The 23,944-nt window shown below is 39.8% G+C and overlaps 1 protein-coding gene across 1 annotated transcript in view; it reads left to right on the top strand.

Annotated features, from left to right (window-relative positions):
- The window catches only part of col4a4 (collagen, type IV, alpha 4), a 62,019-nt gene that overhangs the window by 15,970 nt on the left and 22,105 nt on the right, over positions 1–23,944 (top strand). Inside the window, exons 4-8 of the mRNA XM_062060832.1 lie at positions 4,617–4,688; positions 15,001–15,135; positions 19,538–19,582; positions 19,649–19,765; positions 21,915–21,983. Coding sequence (XP_061916816.1) covers positions 4,617–4,688; positions 15,001–15,135; positions 19,538–19,582; positions 19,649–19,765; positions 21,915–21,983 — 438 coding nt within the window. The remainder of the gene's footprint in view (positions 1–4,616; positions 4,689–15,000; positions 15,136–19,537; positions 19,583–19,648; positions 19,766–21,914; positions 21,984–23,944) is intronic.

Below are 23,944 nucleotides of genomic sequence, written 5' to 3'. Positions count from 1 at the left end.
TTCTCAGCCTGGTAAGGCTTAACAATGCTGTTGCTAACGACGCTAAGGCTAATTTAGCAACTTAGCAACCGGACCTCACAGAACTATGATAAAAACATTCGCGCTCCACCTACGCCAGCCAGCCCTCATCTTCCCATCAACAGCTGTGCTCACCTGCGTTCCAGCGATCTACGGCGCGACGAAGGACTTCATCCGTGGGTTTGGCGGCAAGCATCGGCTAGGCGTAGTAAGTAGTTCTTGTTGTGTTGCTGTAAGTATTGTACTTAGCCGCTAATACACCGATCGATCCCACCTACAACGTTCTTCTTTGCAGCCTCCATTGTTCATTAAACACATTGCACAAGATTCACCAACACAGATGTCCAGAATACTGTGGAATTTTGTCGAAGAAAACAAGAGGTTTCTGTATCGAGTTCGATGGGGTCCAACCACTTCCGTGGATTTTGTGACGTCACGCGCATAAATCATATCCAAAGGAGTTTTTCAACCGGAAGTGTGGCGGGAATTTTAAAATTGCACTTTATAAGTTAACCCGGCCGTATTGGCATGTGTTGCAATGTTAAGATTTCATCATTGATATATAAACTATCAGACTGCGTGGTCGGTAGTAGTGGCTTTCAGTAGGCTTTTAAATACTGGTCTCTTGATTAGAGAAAGGTGTGTCCCGAACGCAAGAGGCAGGTGAAAATCACAAGTCGTCATGGAAACTAAAACAAACAAGGGTGCAAAAAAACAGGAACTGATGGAGTCTTAAAACTAACAGAAAATAACAAAAACATGATCCAGACCACAGATCATGACAATGTCATGGCTGTCTTGAGTTTCCAATCATTTCTACAACTCTTTATTTTTTTGTGATAGAGTGATTGGAGCACATACCAAACTTCATGAAGTTTGGTTCCTTTATGAATTTATTATGGGTCTACTGAAAATGTGACCAAATGTGCTGGGTCAAAAGTATACATACAGCAATGTTAATATTTGCTTACATGTCCCTTGGCAAGTTTCACTGCAAACGGCGCTTTTGGTAGCCATCCACAAGCTTCTGCTTGAATTTTTGACCACTCCTCTTGACAAAATTGGTAAATAAATAAATGATAAATTATAAATTAAATGATAAATGGGTTATACTTGTATAGCGCTTTTCTACCTTCAAGATACTCAAAGCGCTTTGACAGTATTTCCACATTCACCCATTCACACACACATTCACACACTGATGGCGGGAGCTGCCATGCAAGGCGCTAACCAGCAGCCATCAGGAGCAAGGGTGAAGTGTCTTGCCCAAGGACACAACGGACGTGACTAGGATGGTAGAAGGTGGGGATTGAACCCCAGTAACCAGCAACCCTCCGATTGCTGGCACGGCCACTCTACCAAACAAAATTGGTGCAGTTCAGCTAAATTTGTTGGTTTTCTGACATGGACTTGTTGCTTCAGCATTGTCCACACGGGAAGACCATTCTAAAACCTTCATTCTAGCCTGATTCAGCCATTCCTTTACCACTTTTGACGTGTGCTTGGGGTCATTGTCCTGTTGGAACACCCAACTGCGCCCAAGACCCAACCTCCGGGCATACTTGCCAACCTTGAGACCTCCGAATTCGGGAGATGGGGGGTGGGGGGGTGTATATATTTTCAAGTATTTCTTTCAGGCAGCATACCCCTTCCCCTTCGAGCTGTCCTGGATTAACTGAAATTATATTTTTCCAATCATTTTGGATCTTTAAAGTAGGGCTGGGCGATAATTTGATATACTCGATATATCGCGGGTTTGTCTCTGTGCGATATAGAAAATGACTATATCGTGATATTCGAGTATACGTTCTCACGCAGTTGCTTTTAGCTGCGGGCATTACACTACAGGCTCTTCTCACTCTTTCTTGTCTCTCCTTCTCACAGAGACGTAAAACAAGCGCACCTTCTTACATACGTCACATACTGTACGTATACGCCCTCGCGGAGCAGAGAGGTAGCAGCATGGGTAACGTTAGCTGTGGTGCCAGCGGTAATACGAGAGAAAGAAGGTGTGAATCTGGTAACAAATGAAGGAAGAATGAATTCCCAAGAAAAACAGCAAGGGGTCCATCGTCTGGCGGTGGTTTGGCTTCAAGCGGGAATATGTCGAACAGACAACCTTAATTTGTCAAGTGTGGGGCAAAAGCATTGCTACAAAAAGTAGCATTACTGCTAATATGTAGCATCATTTGAAAAGTCACCTGCTAGAGAATGAAGAGTGCTTACTCCGCATGTCAACATCTCCGTTCGGTGCCACACGCCCACACCATCAAAATGCCGAGGCAAACATTTCCAGATCAACACCGTATGTAGATTAACTACGATCAAAGTATTTGGACAGGACGTCGAAAATGTGTAATAAAGTTGTACTTCATATAAGAAAAAAATGGCATACAAAACGATCCTTATATCTTGTTATCTGTCATTCATTCACCCGAAGGCTTGTAATCCTCAATCTCAACAACCACAATGCACCTGCTCCCGGTCTTTTTAACATCCGGTTTGCCGCAATGAATTGTGGAACATGCAGTATTTTAGTTAACCCTTTGTTAGGCTATGAAGTAGAAAACAACTCAATTCAATGTCAGTGTTTCTCAAATAATCAATATCAAATACATGTATAAATAAATTTAATTCTCTTTTAACTCTTTTTAGCTGTAAATAATAATAGATCAATTTATCAGCAACTAAATCAAGCATGCAAATTATGAATGATCATCACACACGAACTATATAACCCATAAGTTACAACACCGTATGAAAAAAATAGTCAACAACAAAAGGAGACAACGTCCGCAGGAACCTACCACATAGCGAAGGACATACAGTCGTACACAATTTGATTTCCTATTATGCAGCTCATTTTTATTTGACATTCTTTGAAATATCTTGTGTGACATCATGCACAAAAGTGCACTTTATTTGTTTTAAACCATTGTAGTGGCGTTCTGTACAAAAAGTGGACTTTAATTTAGTGTTGTTATATGTCATCTTAGTGACATCATGCACAAAAGTGCACTTATAGCTTGTTTTAAAATGTATCTGACAATTTTGCACTTTCTGTTTTGGAAATGACATGAATGTTTGTGCCACTGCTTAATAACTGTTTAATAAATACACTTTTGCTAAATTGACTTAGTTGTGATTCCCCTCTCTGCATGAAAGTTTATATATAACCGGGGGGTGTATATATTTTCAAGTATTTCTTGCGGACAGCATACCCCTTCCCCTTCAAGCTATCCTGGATGAACTGAAATTATTATTTTTTCAATCATTTTGGAGCTTGCAAGCGTACTCCTTCTTCTTACTCGTCGTCGCCATGACTGTCTCTTCTTCGTTCTTCTGCTTCGTCTCTGTTATGTTTTTGGAAATTACTACTTGCCATAGTTTTAAAGCAATGCACGATGGCGATCCGGATGTTGTGTGTCAGTGTATTAACGTGCCGGCTGGTATAAACACACGCTGAGAAATAGCTCCGTGCCTGCCTACTTTATGGGTTATAGATAAACCTATGGATAACGGAGACATATATAGTAGTCTCCTTTTCAGGTGAGAGAGGACGCTAAAGGCAGTGCCTTTAAGGCACGCTCCCAATATTGTTGTCCGGGTGGAAATCGGGAGAAATTTGGGAGAATGGTTGCCCCGGGAGATTTTCGGGAGGGGCACTGAAATTCGTGAGTCTCCCGCAAAAATCGGGAGGGTTGGCAAGTATGCCTCCGGGTTGATGATTTTAGGTTGTCCTGAAGAATTTGGATGTAATTCTCCTTTTTCATTGTCCCATTTAAAGTACCAGTTCCATTGGCAGTAAAACAGGCCCACAGCATAATACTACCACCACCATGCTTGACGGTAGGTGTGGTGTTCCTGGGATTAAAGGCCTCACCCTTTCTCCTCCAAACATATTGCTGGGTATTGTGGCCAAACAGCTCAATTTTTGTTTCATCTGACCACAGAACATTCCTCCAAAAGGTCTTATCTTTGTCCATGTGATGTCATGGACATTTTCAGTAGACCCATAATAAATTCATAAAAGAACCAAACTTTATGAATCCTTTCTGTGACCAACAAGTATGTGCTCCAATCACTCTATCACAAAAAAATAAGAGTTGTAGAAAGTATTGGAAACTCAAGACAGCCATGACATTATGTTCTTTACAAGTGTATGTAGACTTTTGATGGTGACTGTAAGTGGGACACGTGTGCGTGACATGTACAGTCAGAGGACATGTACGCAGGACACATTGTCAGACGTGTGTCCGCCGTGAGGGTCTGACGGCAGATGGAGTGATTTTCACATTCCTACTGCTGATTGAAACGCTTGACTGCTAACTGAGTTGACACAACGCGGCAGGAATGCCTGCAACACAAACACTGGTGCATGATGGGAATCGGTCTGCTGGGAGTCACCGAGTGAAACGGGTCGCACTGGTCGTGACACGAGAGCCCCTCGTATTTTTAGTGGCCGTTCAAATCGTTCGATGAATCTGGGAGAAAAACTCTTAAAGGCCGCTTGAACCGCGGTGACAGAACTCTAGAACTCTGTTGCCCTGAAACCGGGAAGTCCATGAACACGTTGACCATGATGTCTTTGTCTGCAGGGCGACCACACGGAGCCATGCGGAGGCCGGGACTGTTCCACCTGTCGGTGCTTTCCAGCCAAGGGAGCGACGGTGAGGCTCCGCCCACGTTACACGAGAGCCAATCGCGGCGCAGTTGAGACAGTCGTCCTACTTCGTGAAAACTTATCGAGAAGTTTGCTACTTTGAACAACGCAGACCACGTCCGATCTTGTAACTTCCTGTTTCCTTTTTCACGGCAGAGGAAAAATAGTCAAGGGAAAAAATACTAATGTACATAATATTAAATATTAAAACAAATATTACAATAAATAATAATACAAATATTAATAATAATTCGATAAAACATGATAGTCTACAAACAATTCAATAATATTTTATAGTGTACGAACGATTCAATAAGATTCGATACAGACTACAAACAATTTGATAAGATTTGATACAGAGTGCGAACGATTTGATACAGTGTACTAATGAGTCGATAAGATTTAATGTAGTGTACAAACATTTCAATAAGATGTGATAGAGTACGAACGATTCAATACAGTGTACAAATGATTCAATATAGTGTACTAACGAGTCAATAAATTCAAAACAGTGTACAAACAATTCAAAGAGTCGATAGTGTATGAACAATTCAATATGATTCGACACAATGTACGAACAATTCGTTACGATTTGATACAGTGTACTAACGAGTCGATAAGATTCAATACGGTGTACTAATGAGTCGATAAGATTCAATACAGTGTACAAAAATTTCAATAAGATGTGATAGAGTACCTTGATTCAATAAGATTTAATACAGTGTACAAATGATTCAATACAGTGTACTAACGAGTCGATAAATTCAAAAACTGTACAAACAAATCGAAAAGAGTCGATAGTGTATGAACAATTCAATAAGATTCGACACAATGTACGAACAATTGTTTACAATTCGATATAGTATACTAACGAGTCAATAAGATTCGATACAGTTTACAAACATTTCAATAAGATGTGATAGAGTATGAACGATTCAATAAGATTCGATACTGTGTACAAATGATTCAATACAGTGTACTAACGAATCGATAAATTCAATACAGTGTACCAACAATTCGATAAGATTCAACACAGTGTACCAACAATTCGTTAAGATTCAGTACACCAACAATTCGATAAGATTCGACACAGTGTACGAACAATTCGATAAGATTCGACACAGTGTACGAACAATTCCTTAAGATTCGATACAGTGTACTAACAAGTCGATAAGATTCGATACAGTGTACAAACATTTCAATAAGATGTGATAGAGTACGAACGATTCAATACTGTGTACAAATGATTCAACACAGTGTACTAACGAGTCAGTAAATTCAATACAGTGTACAAACAATTCGATAAGAGTCGATAGAGTGTACCAACAATTCGATAAGATTCGACACAGTGTACCGACAATTAAGATTCGATACACCAACAATTCGATAAGATTCGACACAGTGTACGAACAATTCGTTAAGATTCGATACAGTGTACTAACGAGTCGATAAGATTTGATACAGTGTACAAACATTTCAATAAGATGTGATAGAGTACAAACGATTCAATAAGATTCAATACTGTGTATAAATGATTCAATACAGTGTACTAACGAGTCGGTAAATTCAATACAGTGTACAAACAATTCGATAAGAGTCGATAGAGTGTACCAACAATTCGATAAGATTCGACACAGTGTACCGACAATTTGTTAAGATTCGATACACCAACAATTAGATAAGATTCGACACAGTGTACGAACAATTCGATAAGACTCGACGCAGTGTACCGACAATTTAAGATTCGATACACCAACAATTTGATAAGATTCGACACATTGTACGAACAATTTGTTAAGATTTGGTACAGTGTACGAATGAGTCGATAAGATTCAATACAGTGTACAAACATTTCAATAAGATGTGATAGAGTACCTTGATTCAATAAGATTCAATACAGTGTACAAATGATTCAATACAGTGTACTAACGAGTCGATAAATTCAAAAACTGTACAAACAAATCGAAAAGAGTCGATAGTGTATGAACAATTCAATAAGATTCGACACAATGTACGAACAATTGTTTACAATTCGATACAGTATACTAACGAGTCAATAAGATTCGATACAGTTTACAAACATTTCAATAAGATGTGATAGAGTATGAACGATTCAATAAGATTCGATACTGTGTACAAATGATTCAATACAGTGTACTAACGAATCGATAAATTCAATACAGTGTACCAACAATTCGATAAGATTCAACACAGTGTACCAACAATTCGTTAAGATTCAGTACACCAACAATTCGATAAGATTCGACACAGTGTACGAACAATTCGATAAGATTCGACACAGTGTACGAACAATTCCTTAAGATTCGATACAGTGTACTAACAAGTCCATAAGATTCGATACAGTGTACAAACATTTCAATAAGATGTGATAGAGTACGAACGATTCAATAAGATTCAATACTGTGTACAAATGATTCAACACAGTGTACTAACGAGTCAATAAATTCAATACAGTGTACAAACAATTCGATAAGAGTCGATAGAGTGTACCAACAATTCGATAAGATTCGACACAGTGTACCGACAATTAAGATTCGATACACCAACAATTCGATAAGATTCGACACAGTGTACGAACAATTCGTTAAGATTCGATACAGTGTACTAACGAGTCGATAAGATTCGATGCAGTGTACAAACATTTCAATAAGATGTGATAGAGTACAAACGATTCAATAAGATTCAATACTGTGTATAAATGATTCAATACAGTGTACTAAAGAGTCAGTAAATTCAATACAGTGTACAAACAATTCGATAAGAGTCGACACAGTGTACCGACAATTTGTTAAGATTCGATACACCAACAATTAGATAAGATTCGACACAGTGTACGAACAATTCGATAAGACTCGACGCAGTGTACCGACAATTTGTTAAGATTCGATACACCAACAATTTGATAAGATTCGACACATTGTACGAACAATTTGTTAAGATTTGGTACAGTGTACGAATGAGTCGATAAGATTCAATACAGTGTACAAACATTTCAATAAGATGTGATAGAATACGAACGATTCAATATTATTCAATACAGTGTACGAACGAGTTGATAAATTCAATAAAGTGTACTAACAATTCGATAAGAGTCGATAGAGTGTACAAACAATTTGATAAGATTCGACACAGTGTATGAACAATTCGTAAAGATTCTATACAGTGTACGAACAATTCGTTAAGATTCGATACAGTGTACTAACGAGGCGATAAATTCAATACAGTGTACAAACAATTTGATAAGAGTCAACACAATGTACGAACAATTCGTTAGGATTCAATACAGTGTACGAATGATTCGATACAGTGTACAAGCAATTCGATAAGATTCAACTCAATGTACGAACAATTCGATAAGATTCGATATAGTGTACAAACGATTTGATAAATGTGTTAGTTTGAACGTGACCACTTCCGATCTTGTAACTTCCTGTTTCTGTAAATAATATTAAGAATATCAATAATAACAATTCGATAACATTTGATACTATCCAAAAACGATTCAGTAAGATTTTATAGTGTACGAACGATTCAATAAAATTCGAAAAGGAGTACAAACAATTCGATAAGATCCGATACAGTGTACGAACGAGTCAATAAGATTTGATAGTGTACGAACGATTTGATAAGATTCAATACAGTGTACAAATGATTTGATACAGTGTACTAACGAGTCGATAAGATTCGATACAATGTACAAACGATTCGATACATTCGATGCAGTGTACAAACGTTTCAATAAGATTTGATAGTGTACAAATGATTTGGTAGGACTCAGTACACTGTACAAATGATTAGATACAGTATACAAACGAGTCGATAAGATTCGGTACAATGTACAAACGATTCGATAAGAGTCGATAGTGTACGAACAATTCGTTAAGATTTGATACAGTGCACTAACAATTCAATAAGATTTGATACAGTGTATCAACAATTTGATACTGTATACAAACGATTCGATACGTTTTGATACAGTGTACATCTCTTTGTGACGGACGATTTGATACGCGTCTAGATACATGAGTTATGATACCATTCAAAAACTATATATTTTAAAACACGATTGGATAAAATTCGATACAGTTTACAAAAAATTCAATAAGATTTGATAGAGTTTACGAACAATTGGAGAAGATTCGAGTCTGTGTACGAACAATTCGATAAGATCCGATACAGTGTACGAATTATTTGATACAGTGTACGAACGATTCGATAAGATTCGATACAGTGCACGAATGATTCGAAACAGCGTACGAACGATTCGATAGTGTACGAACAATTCAATAAGATTTGATACAGTCTACAAACGCTTCAATACAGTGTATAAAAATTTAATTTTAAGATTTGATAGTGTATGAACAATTTGATAACATTTGATACAGTGTACATACGATTCGATCAGATTTGATACAGTGTACATACGATTCGATAAGATTCAGTACAGTGTACGGACGATTCGATAAGAGTTGACACAGTGTACGAAAAGTTTGATACAGTGTACGAACGATTTGATACATTTCAATACAGTGTACGAACGAGTCATTAAGATTCGATACAGTGTACGAACGAGTCATTAAGATTCGATACAGTGTATAAACTATTTATTAAGATTCGATACAGTGTACGTCTTTTTGTCGATTCAATACACATCTAGATACATGGGTTATGATGCAATTCAAAAACAATATATTTTATAACGTAACGATTTGATAAGATTCGATACAGTGTACGAACGATTCGACAAGATTCGATACAGCGTTCAAACGATTTGGTAAGATTCTATACAGTGTATGGATTATTCAATAAGGTCGATAAAGTTTACGAACAATTTGATGAAATTTGATACGGTGTACGAATGATTTGATAAGATTTGACAGATTGTACGAACAATTTGATAAGATTAAAAACAGTGTACAAATGATTCGATAAAGTCGATAAAGTTTACGAACGATTTGATAACATTCAATACAGTTTACGAATGATTCAATAAGATTCGATAGCTTGTACGAACAATTTGATAGGATTCGATACAGTGTAGGAATGATTCGACACAATGGACGGCACTGCCGCCATCTATTCTCGTCTTCAGTAAAGTTACCTATCAGAGCATGTGCAAGAAGTTTAATTTGTATGTCTTAGCATATATGAACTACTTTGAATTGGTTCTAGTTAGCATCTTTAATGTACAAAATAAAACATAATTCTATTGTTACCTCTGCAAGTTCTGTATGCTAGCAGCCCAGATAGCTAAGATAGCGGAGACAGACAAGAGTGTTCACTTTCTTTCTTTCATTCCACTCTCGATACTTCAAAAAGTTACAGGCAACTTTTTCTAAAACTTTAAAGAAACGTCCGAAATTGGATAAGAAACAAGTGATTATATTTTAGGGCTGATCCGAAACATCTTGACTATGTTACATTACGTTTAGGTTACGAGCCTCTACTTGAGAGCTGACCACCCCTCTGTCCACAGAGACAAAAAGATAGCTATAGATAGCTCAAAAAGTTAGGAGTACAATTTGATTAAAATTCCACGAACTGTGTGAAATGCTGTAAAAAAACAATCATTAAGTTTTGGGGCTGATCCCGATAAGTTTTACAATATTACTTTAGGTTTACATTACGAGCGGCCCTGTCTCCACCCACAGAGACAAAGACAGTGGATCCGCTACAGATAGGTCAAAAAGTTATAGGCATATTTTGATTGAAATTATAGTAAATGTCAGAAATTAGATATAGATTACATTTTGGGGCTGATCCGAAACATCTTAAATATGTTACCTTACGTTTACTTGTCAGGGGTGTCACCACCTCCAAAGTTATGATACTTCCATATACTAAAGTAATGTCCGATCATTACCTTATAAAATTTGAAGTTTTGACTCTTTGTCAACAAGCTAATAATAATAATAACTGCTATAGCGGCCGCAACATTAATGCTGCCACAACGATGACTCTTGCTGACCTACTGCCTTCGGTAATGGCACCATTCCCAAATTATGTCGGCTCTATTGATAACCTCACTAACAACTTTGACGATGCCTTGCGCGAAATTATTGATAGTATAGCACCGCTAAAGCAAAAAAGGGCCCCTAAAAGGCGCACCCCATGGTATACAGAAGAAATTAGAGCTCATAAATTATCATGTAGAAAACTGGAATGCAAATGGCGCGCGACTAAACTTGAGGTTTTCCATCAAGCATGGAGTGATAGTTTAATAACTTATAAACGCATGCTTACCTTAGCTAAAGCTAAATACTACTCAAATCTCATCCGCCTCAACAAAAACGATCCTAAATTTCTGTTTAGTACAGTAGCATCGCTAACCCAACTTGGGACTCCTCCCAGTAGCTACACCCACTCGGCAGATGACTTTATGAATTTCTTTAATAAGAAAATTGAACTCATTAGAAAGGAGATTAAAGACAACGCATCCCAGCTACAACTGGGTTCTATTAACACAAATACGACTGTATATACGACGGACACTGCCCTCCAAAATAGTCTCTCTATTTTTGATGAAATAACATTAGAGGAATTATTACAGCGTGTAAGTGGGATAAAACAAACAACATGTTTACTTGACCCACTTCCTGGGAAACTTATCAAGGAACTGTTTGTATTATTAGGTCCATCAGTGTTAAATATTATAAACTTATCACTTTCCTCCGGCACTGTTCCCCTAGCATTCAAAAAAGCGGTTATTCATCCTCTGCTCAAAAGACCTAACCTCGATCCTGACCTCATGGTAAACTACCGACCGGTCTCCCACCTTCCGTTTATTTCCAAAATTCTCGAAAAAATTGTTGCACAGCAGCTAAATGAACACTTGGTGACTAACAATCTCTGTGAACCTTTACAATCCGGTTTCAGGGCAAATCACTCTACGGAGACAGCCCTCGCAAAAATGACTAATGATCTATTGCTAACGATGGATTCTGATGCGTCATCTATGTTGCTGCTTCTTGATCTTAGCGCCGCTTTCGATACCGTCGATCATAATATTTTATTAGAGCGTATCAAAACACGTATTGGTATGTCAGACTTAGCCTTGTCTTGGTTTAACTCTTATCTTACTGACAGGATGCAGTGCGTCTCCCATAACAATGTGACCTCGGACTATGTCAAGGTAACGTGCGGAGTTCCCCAGGGTTCGGTTCTTGGCCCTGCACTCTTTAGTATTTACATGCTGCCGCTGGGTGACATCATACGCAAATACAGTGTTAGCTTTCACTGTTATGCTGATGACACTCAACTCTACATGCCCCTAAAGCTGACCAACATGCCGGACTGTAGTCAGCTGGAGGCGTGTCTTAATGAAATTAAACAATGGATGTCCGCTAACTTTTTGCAACTCAACGCTAAGAAAACGGAAATGCTGATTATCGGTCCTGCTAGACACCAACATCTATTTAATAATACCACCTTAACATTTGACAACCAAACAATTAAACAAGGAGACTCGGTAAAGAATCTGGGTATTATCTTCGACCCAACTCTCTCGTTTGAGTCACACATTAAGAGTGTTACTAAAACGGCCTTCTTTCATCTCCGTAATATCGCTAAAATTCGTTCCATCTTGTCCACTAGCGACGCTGAGATCATTATTCATGCGTTCGTTACGTCTCGTCTCGATTACTGTAACGTATTATTTTCGGGCCCCCCTATGTCTAGCATTAAAAGATTACAGTTGGTACAAAATGCGGCTGCAAGGCTTTTGACAAAAACAAGAAAGTTTGATCATATTACGCCTATACTGGCTCACTTGCACTGGCTTCCTGTGCACTTAAGATGCGACTTTAAGGTTTTACTACTTACGTATAAAATACTACACGGTTTAGCTCCAGCCTATCTCGTCGATTGTATTGTACCATATGTCCGACAAGAAATCTGCGTTCAAAGAACTCCGGCTTCTAAGTGATTCCCAGAGCCAAAAAAAAGTCTGCGGGCTATAGAGCGTTTTCTATTCGGGCTCCAATACTCTGGAATGCCCTCCCGGTAACAGTTAGAGATGCTACCTCAGTAGAAGCATTTAAGTCCCATCTTAAAACTCATTTGTATAATCTAGCCTTTAAATAGACCCCCCCTTTTTAGACCAGTTGATCTGCCGTTTCGTTTCTTTTCTTTTCTTCTCTCCTCTTCTCCCCTGTCCCTTGCGAGGGGGAGTTACACAGGTCCGGTGGCCATGGATGAAGTGCTGGCTGTCCAGAGCCGAGACCCCGGGTGGACCACTAGCCTGTGCATCGGTTGGGGACATCTCTGCGCTGCTGACCCGTCTCCGCTCGGGATGGTTTCCCCTTGGCCCCGCTGTGGACTGGACTCCCGCTGATGTGTTGGATCCACTGTGGACTGGACTTTCACAATGTTATGTCAGACCCACTCGACATCCGTTGCTTTCGGTCTCCCCTAGAGGGGGGGGGTTACCCACATATGCGGTCCTCTCCAAGGTTTCTCATAGTCATTCACCGACGTCCCACTGGGGTGAGTTTTTCCTTGCCCGTATGTGGGCTCTGTACCGAGGATGTCGTTGTGGCTTGTACAGCCCTTTGAGACACTTGTGATTTAGGGCTATATAAATAAACATTGATTGACATTGATTGATTGACCTTACGTTTAGGTTATGAGCCTCTATTTGCGAGCTGACCCGCCTCCACCCACAGAGACAAAGCCAGTGGGTCCGCTATAGATAGCTCAAAAAGTTATTGGCACATTTTGATTAAAATTCCCGGAATCGTGGGAAATGGGGTAAAGAAGAAGTTATTACGTTTTGGGGCTGATCCCGATCATTTTTACGATATTACTTTAGGTTTACATTACGAGCGGCCATGTCTCCACCCGCAGGGACAAAATGAGTGGATCCGCTCAAAAAGTTATAGGCAAATTTTGATTAAAATTCCAGGAATCGTGAGAAATGGGGTAAAGAACAAATCATTACGTTTTGGGGCTGATCCCGATCATAAATACGATGTTACATTAGGTTTACATTACGATCTTTGACTTCTGTGTTTGTGTGTGTGTGTGTGTGCTAGCAGCCAAGATAGCAAAGATAGCAGAGACAGGCAAGAGTGTTCACTTTGTTTCTTTCATTCCATTCTCGATACTTCAAAAAGTTATGGACGGATTTTGATGAAACTTCAGGAAATGCCAGTAATGGGACAAGGAATAAGTGATTCAAGTTTTGGGGTGATCCGGTTCACCGTCTAGACTTTTTTTTTACCACTGGGAAATTAAGCCCTAGCGGACGTCTGCACTCGCAGAGGGCTTTTTTAGTTTTGTATGCGACCCTGGCTGGGAAACGTTTGGACAAACACTGCATTGGACAGAATGGGAAGTGAACAAAATAAGAGACCGTTAACAAAATAAAAGAGATCAAAGCGTTCTTATGGACTGATATGACCATCAGAATATTCTTTGTGTACGGTCTCACCTCAAACACACACATGCATATTTCACCTGATTTTAAGATGCTACTGCTCACAAGTGCGTGTGTGTGTGTGTGCGTGTGTGTGTGTGTGTGTGTGTGTGTTTGTACAGCTGGGGGTCGCAGACAGACATAAAGCATCATGGGAAAGCGTCTGTCTCACTGATTTCACACTTCAATAATTCCAGAGAAAGATAGAGAGAACAAAAACTAACAGAGATCAGACCTGTCACATCTCATCACACACATACACACACACACACACACACACACACACACACACACACACACACACACGCACGCACGCACACAGTGTGCGACAACGAGGTGCCTGTGTTGTCACAATGCCCTCTTGTGGTCATGTTCAAAGTTTCCCAGCATGAATTGAGACAATTTCCATGTCACCTCATTAGAAATGGAGGCATCTAAATAAAAAATGTTTTTAAAGTTTTACATATGTACAATTAAAGAGGGTTCGGACTATTTGATATTAAATGTTTTTTTATTTTATTCTTTGTTAAACACTCTTATTGCGAAGGGCAATTATTGTGCGGTATCTTGTCAATATTTCAAAGTGGCCCGAGTTCTTCTTCATCCTTTTTTTTTGTTCCTGTTAGCGAGTGAATCGCATGAACGGTTTTGGATTAGTTTTCACACCGGATGCCATTTCAGAGGCAACCCGGGAATCAAACCCTTTTTCAGGGAAGTCAGAAGCCTGCCCCGGTACACTAACAAGGATCCCTAATCCTCCTTCACAATGTTTCATTTTTTGTGACAAATATTCCCCGAGGTGCCAATAAAATATTAAAACGTGGCCCCCCGGTCTTCAATTTGGACACCACTGCGGTCTTGACTCTTGGCTTTGCTTCCACAGGGGGATCCAGGGCCGCTTGGTAGACAGGGACCTCAGGGACCCCCAGGTTTCCCAGGCTCTCAAGGTTCTCCGGGAGAGAAAGGCAAGCGAGGGGATGAAGGTCCAGCAGGATCTCCGGGACCAAAGGGAGACACGGTGAATGAAAAAAAAAGTCTTAAATAATTTTTACGAAAGACAAGAAGAGACGCTTGCTTTAGTCCAAGTCCGTCAGACTCGTATTTAATGAACGTAGTTATGGCTGCCCTCAGTGAATATACAAAACCCAAAACCAGTGAAGTTGGCACGTTGTGTAAATGGTAAATAAAAACAGAATACAATGATTTGCAAATCCTTTTCAACGTATATTCAATTGAATAGACTGCAAAGACAAGATATTTAATGTTCCAACTGAGAAACTTGGGTTTTTTTTTTGCAAATAATTATTACTTAGAATTTAATGGCAGCAACACGTTGCAAAAAAGTTGGCACAGGGGCATTTTTACCACTGTGTTACATGGCCTTTCCTTTTAACAACACTCAGTAAACGATTGGGAACTGAGTAGACACATTTTTGAAGCTTTTCAGGTGGAATTATTTCCCGTTCTTGCTTGATGTACAGCTTAAGTTGTTCAACAGTCCGGGGGTCTCCGTTGTGATATTTTAGGCTTCATAATGAGCCACACATTTTCAATGGGAGACAGGTCTGCACTACAGGCAGGCCAGTCTAGTACCCACACTCTTTTACTATGAAGCCACGCTGTTGTAACCTGCATGTACCTTTCAGCATCAATGGTGCCTTCACAGATGTGTAAGTTACCCATGTCTTGGGCACTAATACACCCCCATACCATCACAGATGCTGCCTTTTGAACTTTGCGCCTATAACAATCCTGATGGTTCTTTTCTTCTTTGGTCCGCGGGACACGACGTCCACAGTTTCCAAAAACAATTTGAAATGTGGACTCGTCAGACCACAAAACACTTTTCCACTTTGCATCAGTCCATCTTAGATGAGCTCGGGCCCAGCGAAGCCGGCGGCGTTTCTGGGTGTTGTTGATAAATGGCTTTTGCTTTGCATAGTAGAGTTTTAACTTGCACTTACAGATGTAGCGATGAACTGTAGTTACTGACAGTGGTTTTCTGAAGTGTTCCTGAGCCCATGTGGTGATATCCTTTACACACTGATGTCGCTTTTTGATGCAGTACCGCCTGAGGGATCAAAGGTCACAGGCATTCAATGTTGGTTTTCAGCCTTGCTGCTTACATGCAGGGATTTCTCCAGATTCTCTGAACCTTTTGATGATATTACGGACCGTAGATGGTGAAATCCCTAAATTCCTTGGAATAGCTCGTTGAGAATTGTTGTTCTTAAACTGTTGGACAATTTGCTCACGCATTCGTTCACAAAGTGGTGACCCTCGCCCCATCCTTGTTTGTGAATGACTGAGCATTTCATGGAAGCTGCTTTTATACCCAATCATGGCACCCACCTGTTCCCAATTTGCCTGTTCACCTGTGGGATGTTCCAAATAAGTGTTTGATGGGCATTCCTCAACTTTTGCTGTCTTTTTTGCCACTTGTGCCAGCTTTTTTGAAACATGTTGCAGGCATCAAATTCCAAATAAGCTCATATTTGCAAAAAATAACAAAGCTTTCCAGTTTGAACGTTAAGTATCTCGTCTTTGCAGTCCATTCAATTGAATATAAGTTGAAAAGGATTTGCAAATCTTTGTATTCTGTTTTTTTATTTACCATTTACACAACGTGCCAACTTCACTGCTTTTCGGGTTTGTATATGAATTTTAATTTGGGCTGTCAAAAATATCAAGTTAACTCATGTGATTAATCACAAAAAATTATCGCATTAATCATGTAAAATTGCAGATTAATTATTTTTATTTTTATTTTTTAAATGGTTATCTGAAAGGTGGCGTGGGCTTTATATAAAGTGAGTAAACAGGACTATAGATAATACTTTTACCAGGTTTTGGGCAAATAAATTATGTACATTCAAGTAAAACATAAAAAATTATTGTGAATAACATTCTACTGATGAAATTGTGTCAAAATATTGGGGTCTTTTTTTAGGTTGACTTAAGTTATGTAAGCAAGTATTTTTTACTGTGAATAGTCACAATTAATTCAAATTCAAAAGTGTGATTAATCTGATTACAAATCTTTTGACAGCACTAAATTGAATGTATCATCTCCTCATATTATTACACAATTCCTTTAAAATGTTATTTCTAAAAATGTTTCTAGTTTTAAGAGCTATTTACTTTTTTTTTAATCATTGACTTTACATCATAATCTTGATTTAGCATGAATAATTATGTTTTGTTCTTCCATCCATCCCATCCATCCATCCATTTTCTACCGCTTGTCCTGTTCAGTTTAAAAATGTTACAATTGAGAAGATACCCATTCGAATAAGATATTTTGGTTTCCCCCACATAGAAAACGTTGTTTCAAGATGTTTAATTTCAGAATTACAAGTTGAATAACGCTTGTTTTCAAAATAAAATACTTGTTTCTATCTTAAATGTCCTGCTAATTTCTAAATACACAAATCTTAATTATAGCATGTCTTATCAAGTGAAATGAATTTCACTAGTTTTTAGTGTTGTTTTGCTAAAATTTAGTATTTTTATTTTATATTTTGTCAGCTCTTTTTTGCACTGTATGCATTTATTATTTGTATTTACAAATTGATGGATAACTTTTGAAATCATTGGTCAGGGGAACAGGCATTTTATTGTAATTTTTTTTTAAATTCTAACAATATATGTTAACATTGGGGTGTCCAAACATTTTCAACAAGGGCCACATACAAAATGCCAAAGTATTTTGTAAAAAGAAATGCTAAAAACTAGGGGCGCATAAAAATTCAATTCACATCCGAATCGCGATTCTTGTTCATCCCGATTCGAAATCATGCATAATTTTCAAAAAGCAATTTTTTTTTCAATGAGAATAGTACATTTTTAAAAATACATTTTTAGGCTGTCTCCATGCAACCAAAAGGAGATTTTCTAACCTGCAACCTGTTTTGAAAATGTTTCATTATAGGTATTATACCAAATAATACATTGTGAGAATTGTTTTGAATCAAGAATCGATTCTGAGTCAAATCGACACCCCAGGAATCGAAATCGGATCGAATTGTTAGGCTCCCAAAGAATTACAACCTACTAAAAAACAAAATTACATATTTATTTAAAAACAAAACTTAGTGTCAGCTTTTTGTTATAGGTGACAAAGTGTACTAATAGTAATTATTACAGGGGGAAAGAAAATAACGGTAAAATTGTTCAAAATAAAGCAAAACTATGGAATGTAATGAGAAAAAAATTAAATGTTGACACTAATATATATATATATATATATATATATATATATATATATATATATATATATATATATATATATATATATATATATATATATATATATATACACTACCGTTCAAAAGTTTGGGGTCACATTGAAATGTCCTTATTTTTGAAAGAAAAGCACTGTACTTTTCAATGAAGATAACATTAAACTAGTCTTAACTTTAAAGAAATACACTCTATACATTGCTAATGTGGTAAATGACTATTCTAGCTGCAAATGTCTGGTTTTTGTTGCAATATCTACATAGGTGTATACAGGCCCATTTCCAGAAACTATCACTCCAGTGTTCTAATGGTACAATGTGTTTGCTCATTGGCTCAGAAGGCTAATTGATTATTAGAAAACCCTTGTGCAATCATGTTCACACATCTGAAAACAGTTTAACTCGTTACAGAAGCTACAAAACTGACCTTCCTTTGAGCAGATTGAGTTTCTGGAGCATCACATTTGTGGGGTCAATTAAACGCTCAAAATGGCCAGAAAAAGAGAACTTTCATCTGAAACTCGACAGTCTATTCTTGTTCTTAGAAATGAAGGCTATTCCACAAAATTGTTTGGGTGACCCCAAACTTTTGAACGGTAGTGTATATATATATATATATATATATATATATATATATATATATATATATATATATATACACACACGTATATAGATACATATATATACACACGTATATAGATACATATATGTCTGTTTTTATTTTTTTACAAAATTAAAAACATTTTAAATGGCCCCCGTATACTTTGACATTTCAGTATGTGACTCATTTTGGAAAAAGTTTGGACACCCTTGAGTTATTAGTATCAAATTGTTAGCTCTTTTCTCATTACATTACAAATGTTTGCTCTTTTTTATTTTATTTTTTAAAAATTTGGTGTTTTGTTTTTATCCCACAAATATGCTGGAGGTGTGGGCCACACTGTGTAGACATAATTTTGTTTGCAAGGTCAGATCATTCTCAATTGTATGCACTACTTGCAATTTTTCTGTCAAACATATTTTTAGAAATAAAAATGAAGTGCTTTATTGACGCATATTATTTCCGGGTTTATTATTTCCATGTGGCGGGACAGATCTGGCCCCCGGGCCTTGAGTTTGACGCAGTTGGTTGAGGTTCTGGTCTGGTTGTGACTTGGCTTTGCTTCATTGTTGTTTTAGGGAGCTGTTGGGGTTCCTGGCTTTCCTGGTCTAGATGGAGTCCCGGTAAGACTACACCCTGGGTTCCTCTCCTTTACTCTCTTTTACGGATTAACTTGTTTGTGTTCTCAGGGTCACCCGGGCCCAGCTGGCGGACCTGGTTTTCCTGGAGTGGACGGGTGTAACGGGACTAAAGGAAAGCAGGGAAATCCTGGACTTCTTGGAGAGCAAGGGCCCAACGGTGATGCGGTCAGTACAACAGATAGGTCAAGAAGCAGTCCTATCAGGTCCTTTTGGCTCACGGGACTCCGGAGGCAGCGGACAGGTACCGACATGCCAAGCAGTGTGCGGCTTTGGTGGTTGCAGAGGCAAAAACTCGGACATGGGAGGAGTTCGTAGAAGCCATGGAGAACGACTTTCGGACGGCTTCGAAGCGATTCTGGACCAGCATCCGCCACCTCAGAAGGGGGAAGCAGTGCATTGTCAACACCGTGTGTAGTGGGGACTGTGTGCTGCTGACGTCGACTGGGGATGTTGTGGATCGGTGGAAGGAATATTTCGAAGAACTTCTCAATCCCACCTACACGTCTTCTTATGAAGCAGTGCCTGGGGACTCTCCTATTTCTGGGGCTGCGGTTGCCGAGGTAGTTAAGAAGCTCCTCAGTGGCAGGTGGGTGAGATCCGCCCGGCTCTGGATGCTGTGGGGCTGTCATGGTTGACAAGACTCTGCAGCATTGCGTGGACATCGTGGGTGGTACCTCTGGATTGGCAGATTGGGGTGGTTGTTCCTCCATTTAAAAAGGAGAACCAGAGGGTGTGTTCCAATTAACGGGGGATCACACCCCTCAGCCTTCCCGGTAAGGTCTATTCAGGTGTCCTGGAGAGGAGGCTGCGTCGGATAGTCGAACCTCGGATTCAGGAGGAGCAGTATGGTTTTCGTCTCTGGTCCTGGATCTGTGGACCAACTCTATACTCCCTGCAGGGTTCTTGAGGGTGCATGGGAGTTTGTCCAACCAGTCTACATGTGTTTTGGAGACTTGGAGAAGGCATTCGACCGTGTCCCTCGGGAAGTCCTGTGGAGAGTGCCCAGACAGTATGGGGTATCGGACCGCCTGATTGTTGTGGTCCGCTCCCTGTATGATCAGTGTCAGAGCCTGGTCCGCATCGGACTCATTTCCAGTGAGAGTTGGATTCTGTTTACTACTTTTATGGACAGAATTTGTAGGCGCAGTCAGGGTGTTGAGAGGCTCTGGTTTGGTGGCTGCAGGATTCGGTATCTGCTTTTTGCAGATGATGTGGTTCTGCTGGTTTCATCTGACCAGGATCTTCAGCTCTCACTGTAACGTTTCGCAGCTGAGTGTAAAGCGACTGGGATGAAACTCAGCACTTCCGAGTCCATGGTTCTCGCCCAGAAAAGGTTGGAGTGCCATTTCCGGGTTGGGGAGGGGATCCTACCCCAAGTGGAGGAGTTCAAGTACCTCTGGGTCTTGTTCACGAGTGAGAGAAGAGTGGATCGTGAGATCGACAGGCGGATTAGTGCAGCGTCTGCAGTGAAGTGGACCCTGTATCGGTCTGTTGTGGTAAAGAAGGAGCTAAGCCGGAATTTACCAGTCGATCTACGTTCCTATTCTCACTGGTGGTCTTGATCTTTGGGTTATAAGCGAAAGGACAAGATCACGGGTACAAGCGGCCAAAATAAGTTTCCTCCGTCGGGTGGTGGAGCTCTCCCTTAGAGATAGGGTGAGAAGCTCAGAGTAAAGCCGTTGCTCCTCCACATCGAGAGGAGCCAGATGAGGTGGTTCAGGCATCTGGTTAGAATGCCCCCCGAAGGCCTCCCTGGGGCGGTGTTTAGGGCGCTTCCGACCGGTAGAAGACCACGGGGAACACCCAGGACACGGTGGAGAGACTATGTCTCCCAGCTGGCCTGGGAACACCTCGTGATCCCCCGAGGAAAAGCTAGACAAAGTAGCTGGGGAGAGGGAAGTCTGGGCTCCTCTGCTTAGTTTGCTGCCCCCGCAACCCAACTTCGGATAATCGGAAGAAGATGAATGGATGGATATACAGTATATATACACATATATATTTGTTATTATATTTAATTATAGATATATGTATGTATACATATATATGTATACATATATGTATAATGTATACACACACACACACACATATACATGCATATTTTTACAAATACATATATAGACATATATATATAATGTGTTTTTATATGTATTCATACATATATATTTAAATATACAAAAAAACTACATTCCGACCTAAAAAAAAAAAAAAGCATCAGGTTTATGGACGTCATTTTGTCCCTTCTTTTTTATTCTGGTGCAGCAACATCATCAACTGTTTGTTGCAAAGTCACAACTCTGACTGATTTGTGTTGCAGGGTTTTCCAGGACCAAAGGGATTTGCAGGAGAGCCAACATTCTACTTCATCCAGTACCCTGGAGTGCCTGTGAGTGGTCCACACAACATGTGTCATATACCACCGGTTACCATACACCATATACTCAGTGGTGTGCCGTCAGGGCCAGCAAGGCCAGAAATCATGATCCTAATTAAAGATCAAATACATTTTTCATTTACTTTCCCTAAATGTCTAAAAGTATTCATAATCTCTTCATGTCATATTATGCTCCTTCCAGTGCTGTTGTTTTTAGTTTTAGTTTGTATCCAATCAGAATTCAGCTAGCTTATGTTGCCATGCTGTACCAAATCTGCCCGGGACCTTCAGAATCAACAATGCTGGCGTCCGTGTACTGTAAGTGAACGGGGACATACAGTTGATAGACCGTTGCGATAGCCAATCAGATCACGATTTGTCAGTAAGGCCTTCTAGATGGCCTCACGTTGAACGTGGCGTTTACGCCTCCTGTGATTGGATACTCACCGGGACCGTTAGCGGATGAATTTGAGAACACAGAATTGAGAGACTTTTGCGATAGCCAATCAGATCACAAGTTGTTGACAGTAGCCTATCTAGGTAGCCTGATGTTAACGAGACTGTGATTGGATACTCACTTGTCGTTCCGAAGTGAGTATCCATTCACAAGTTTCAATTTAGCAGGAAGCAGGAAGTGTCTCTAGCAGAGAAGGAGAACAAAATGTTGATTAGGTGGCAGATATATACACTATATTGCCAAAAGTATTTGGCCACCCATCCAAATGATCAGAATCAGGTGTCCTAATCACACGGCCACAGGTGTATAAAATCAAGCACTTAGGCATGGAGACTGTTTCTACAAACATTTGTGAAAGAAATAGCTCTGTGATTTCCAGCGTGGAACTGTCATAGGAAGCCACCTGTGCAACAAATCCAGTCGTGAAATTTCCTCGCTCCTAAATATTCCAAAGTCAACTGTCGGCTTTATTATAAAAAACGGAAGAGTTTGGGAACAACAGCAACTCAGCCACCAAGTGGTAGGCCACGTAAACTGACAGAGAGGGGTCAGCGGATGCTGAAGCGCATAGTGCAAAGACTTTCTGCACAGTCAGTTGCTACAGAGCTCCAAACTTCATGTGACCTTCCAATTAGCCCACGTACAGTACGCAGAGAGCTTCATGGAATGGGTTTCCATGGCCGCTGCATCTAAGCCATACATCACCAAGTCCAATGCAAAGCGTGGGATGCAGTGGTGTAAAGCACGTCGCCACTGGACTCTAGAGCAGTGGAGACGCCTTCTCTGGAGTGATGAATCACGCTTTTCCATCTGGCAATCTGATAGACCAGTCTGGGTTTGGAGGTTGCCAGGAGAACGCTACATTTTGGACTGCATTGTGCCAAGTGTGAAGTTTGGTGGATTATGGTGTGGGGTTGTTTTTCAGGAGTTGGGCTTGACCTCTTAGTTTCAGTGAAAGGAACTTTGAATGCTCCAGGATACCAAAACATTTTGGACAATTCCATGCTCCCAACCTCGTGTGAACATTTTGGAGCGGGCCCCTTCCTCTTCCAACATGACTGTGCACCAGTGAACAAAGCAAAAGACATAAATGACAGAGTCTGTTGTGGATGAACTTGACTGGCCTGCACAGAGTCCTGACCTGAACCCGATAGAACACCTTTGGGATGACCAGGCCTTCTCGACCAACATCAGTGTGTGACCTCACCAATGCACTTTTGGAAGAATGGTGGAAACTTCCTATAAACACACTCCGCAACCTTGTGGACAGCCTTCCCAGAAGAGTTGAAGCTGTAATAGCTGCAAAAGGTGGACCGACATTATATTGAACCCTACGTGTTAGGAATGGGATGGCACTTCAAGTTCATATGTGAGTCAAGGCAGGTGGCCAAATACTTTTGGCAATATAGTGTATTTGCAAGGCCATTTTCAAGAAGGATATTTAAAGAGAAACTACATCTTGTGAGACAATGTTGGCCAACCCCGGAAGCTTGCTCAGCTGTTTTGGCGATGAAAT

This window comes from Entelurus aequoreus, linkage group LG10 (assembly GCF_033978785.1).
Source record: "Entelurus aequoreus isolate RoL-2023_Sb linkage group LG10, RoL_Eaeq_v1.1, whole genome shotgun sequence".
NCBI classification, from domain to species: Eukaryota; Metazoa; Chordata; class Actinopteri; order Syngnathiformes; family Syngnathidae; genus Entelurus; species Entelurus aequoreus.
The sequence above is the reverse complement of the archived record's forward strand: the minus strand, read 5'-3'. Positions and strand labels throughout refer to the sequence as shown.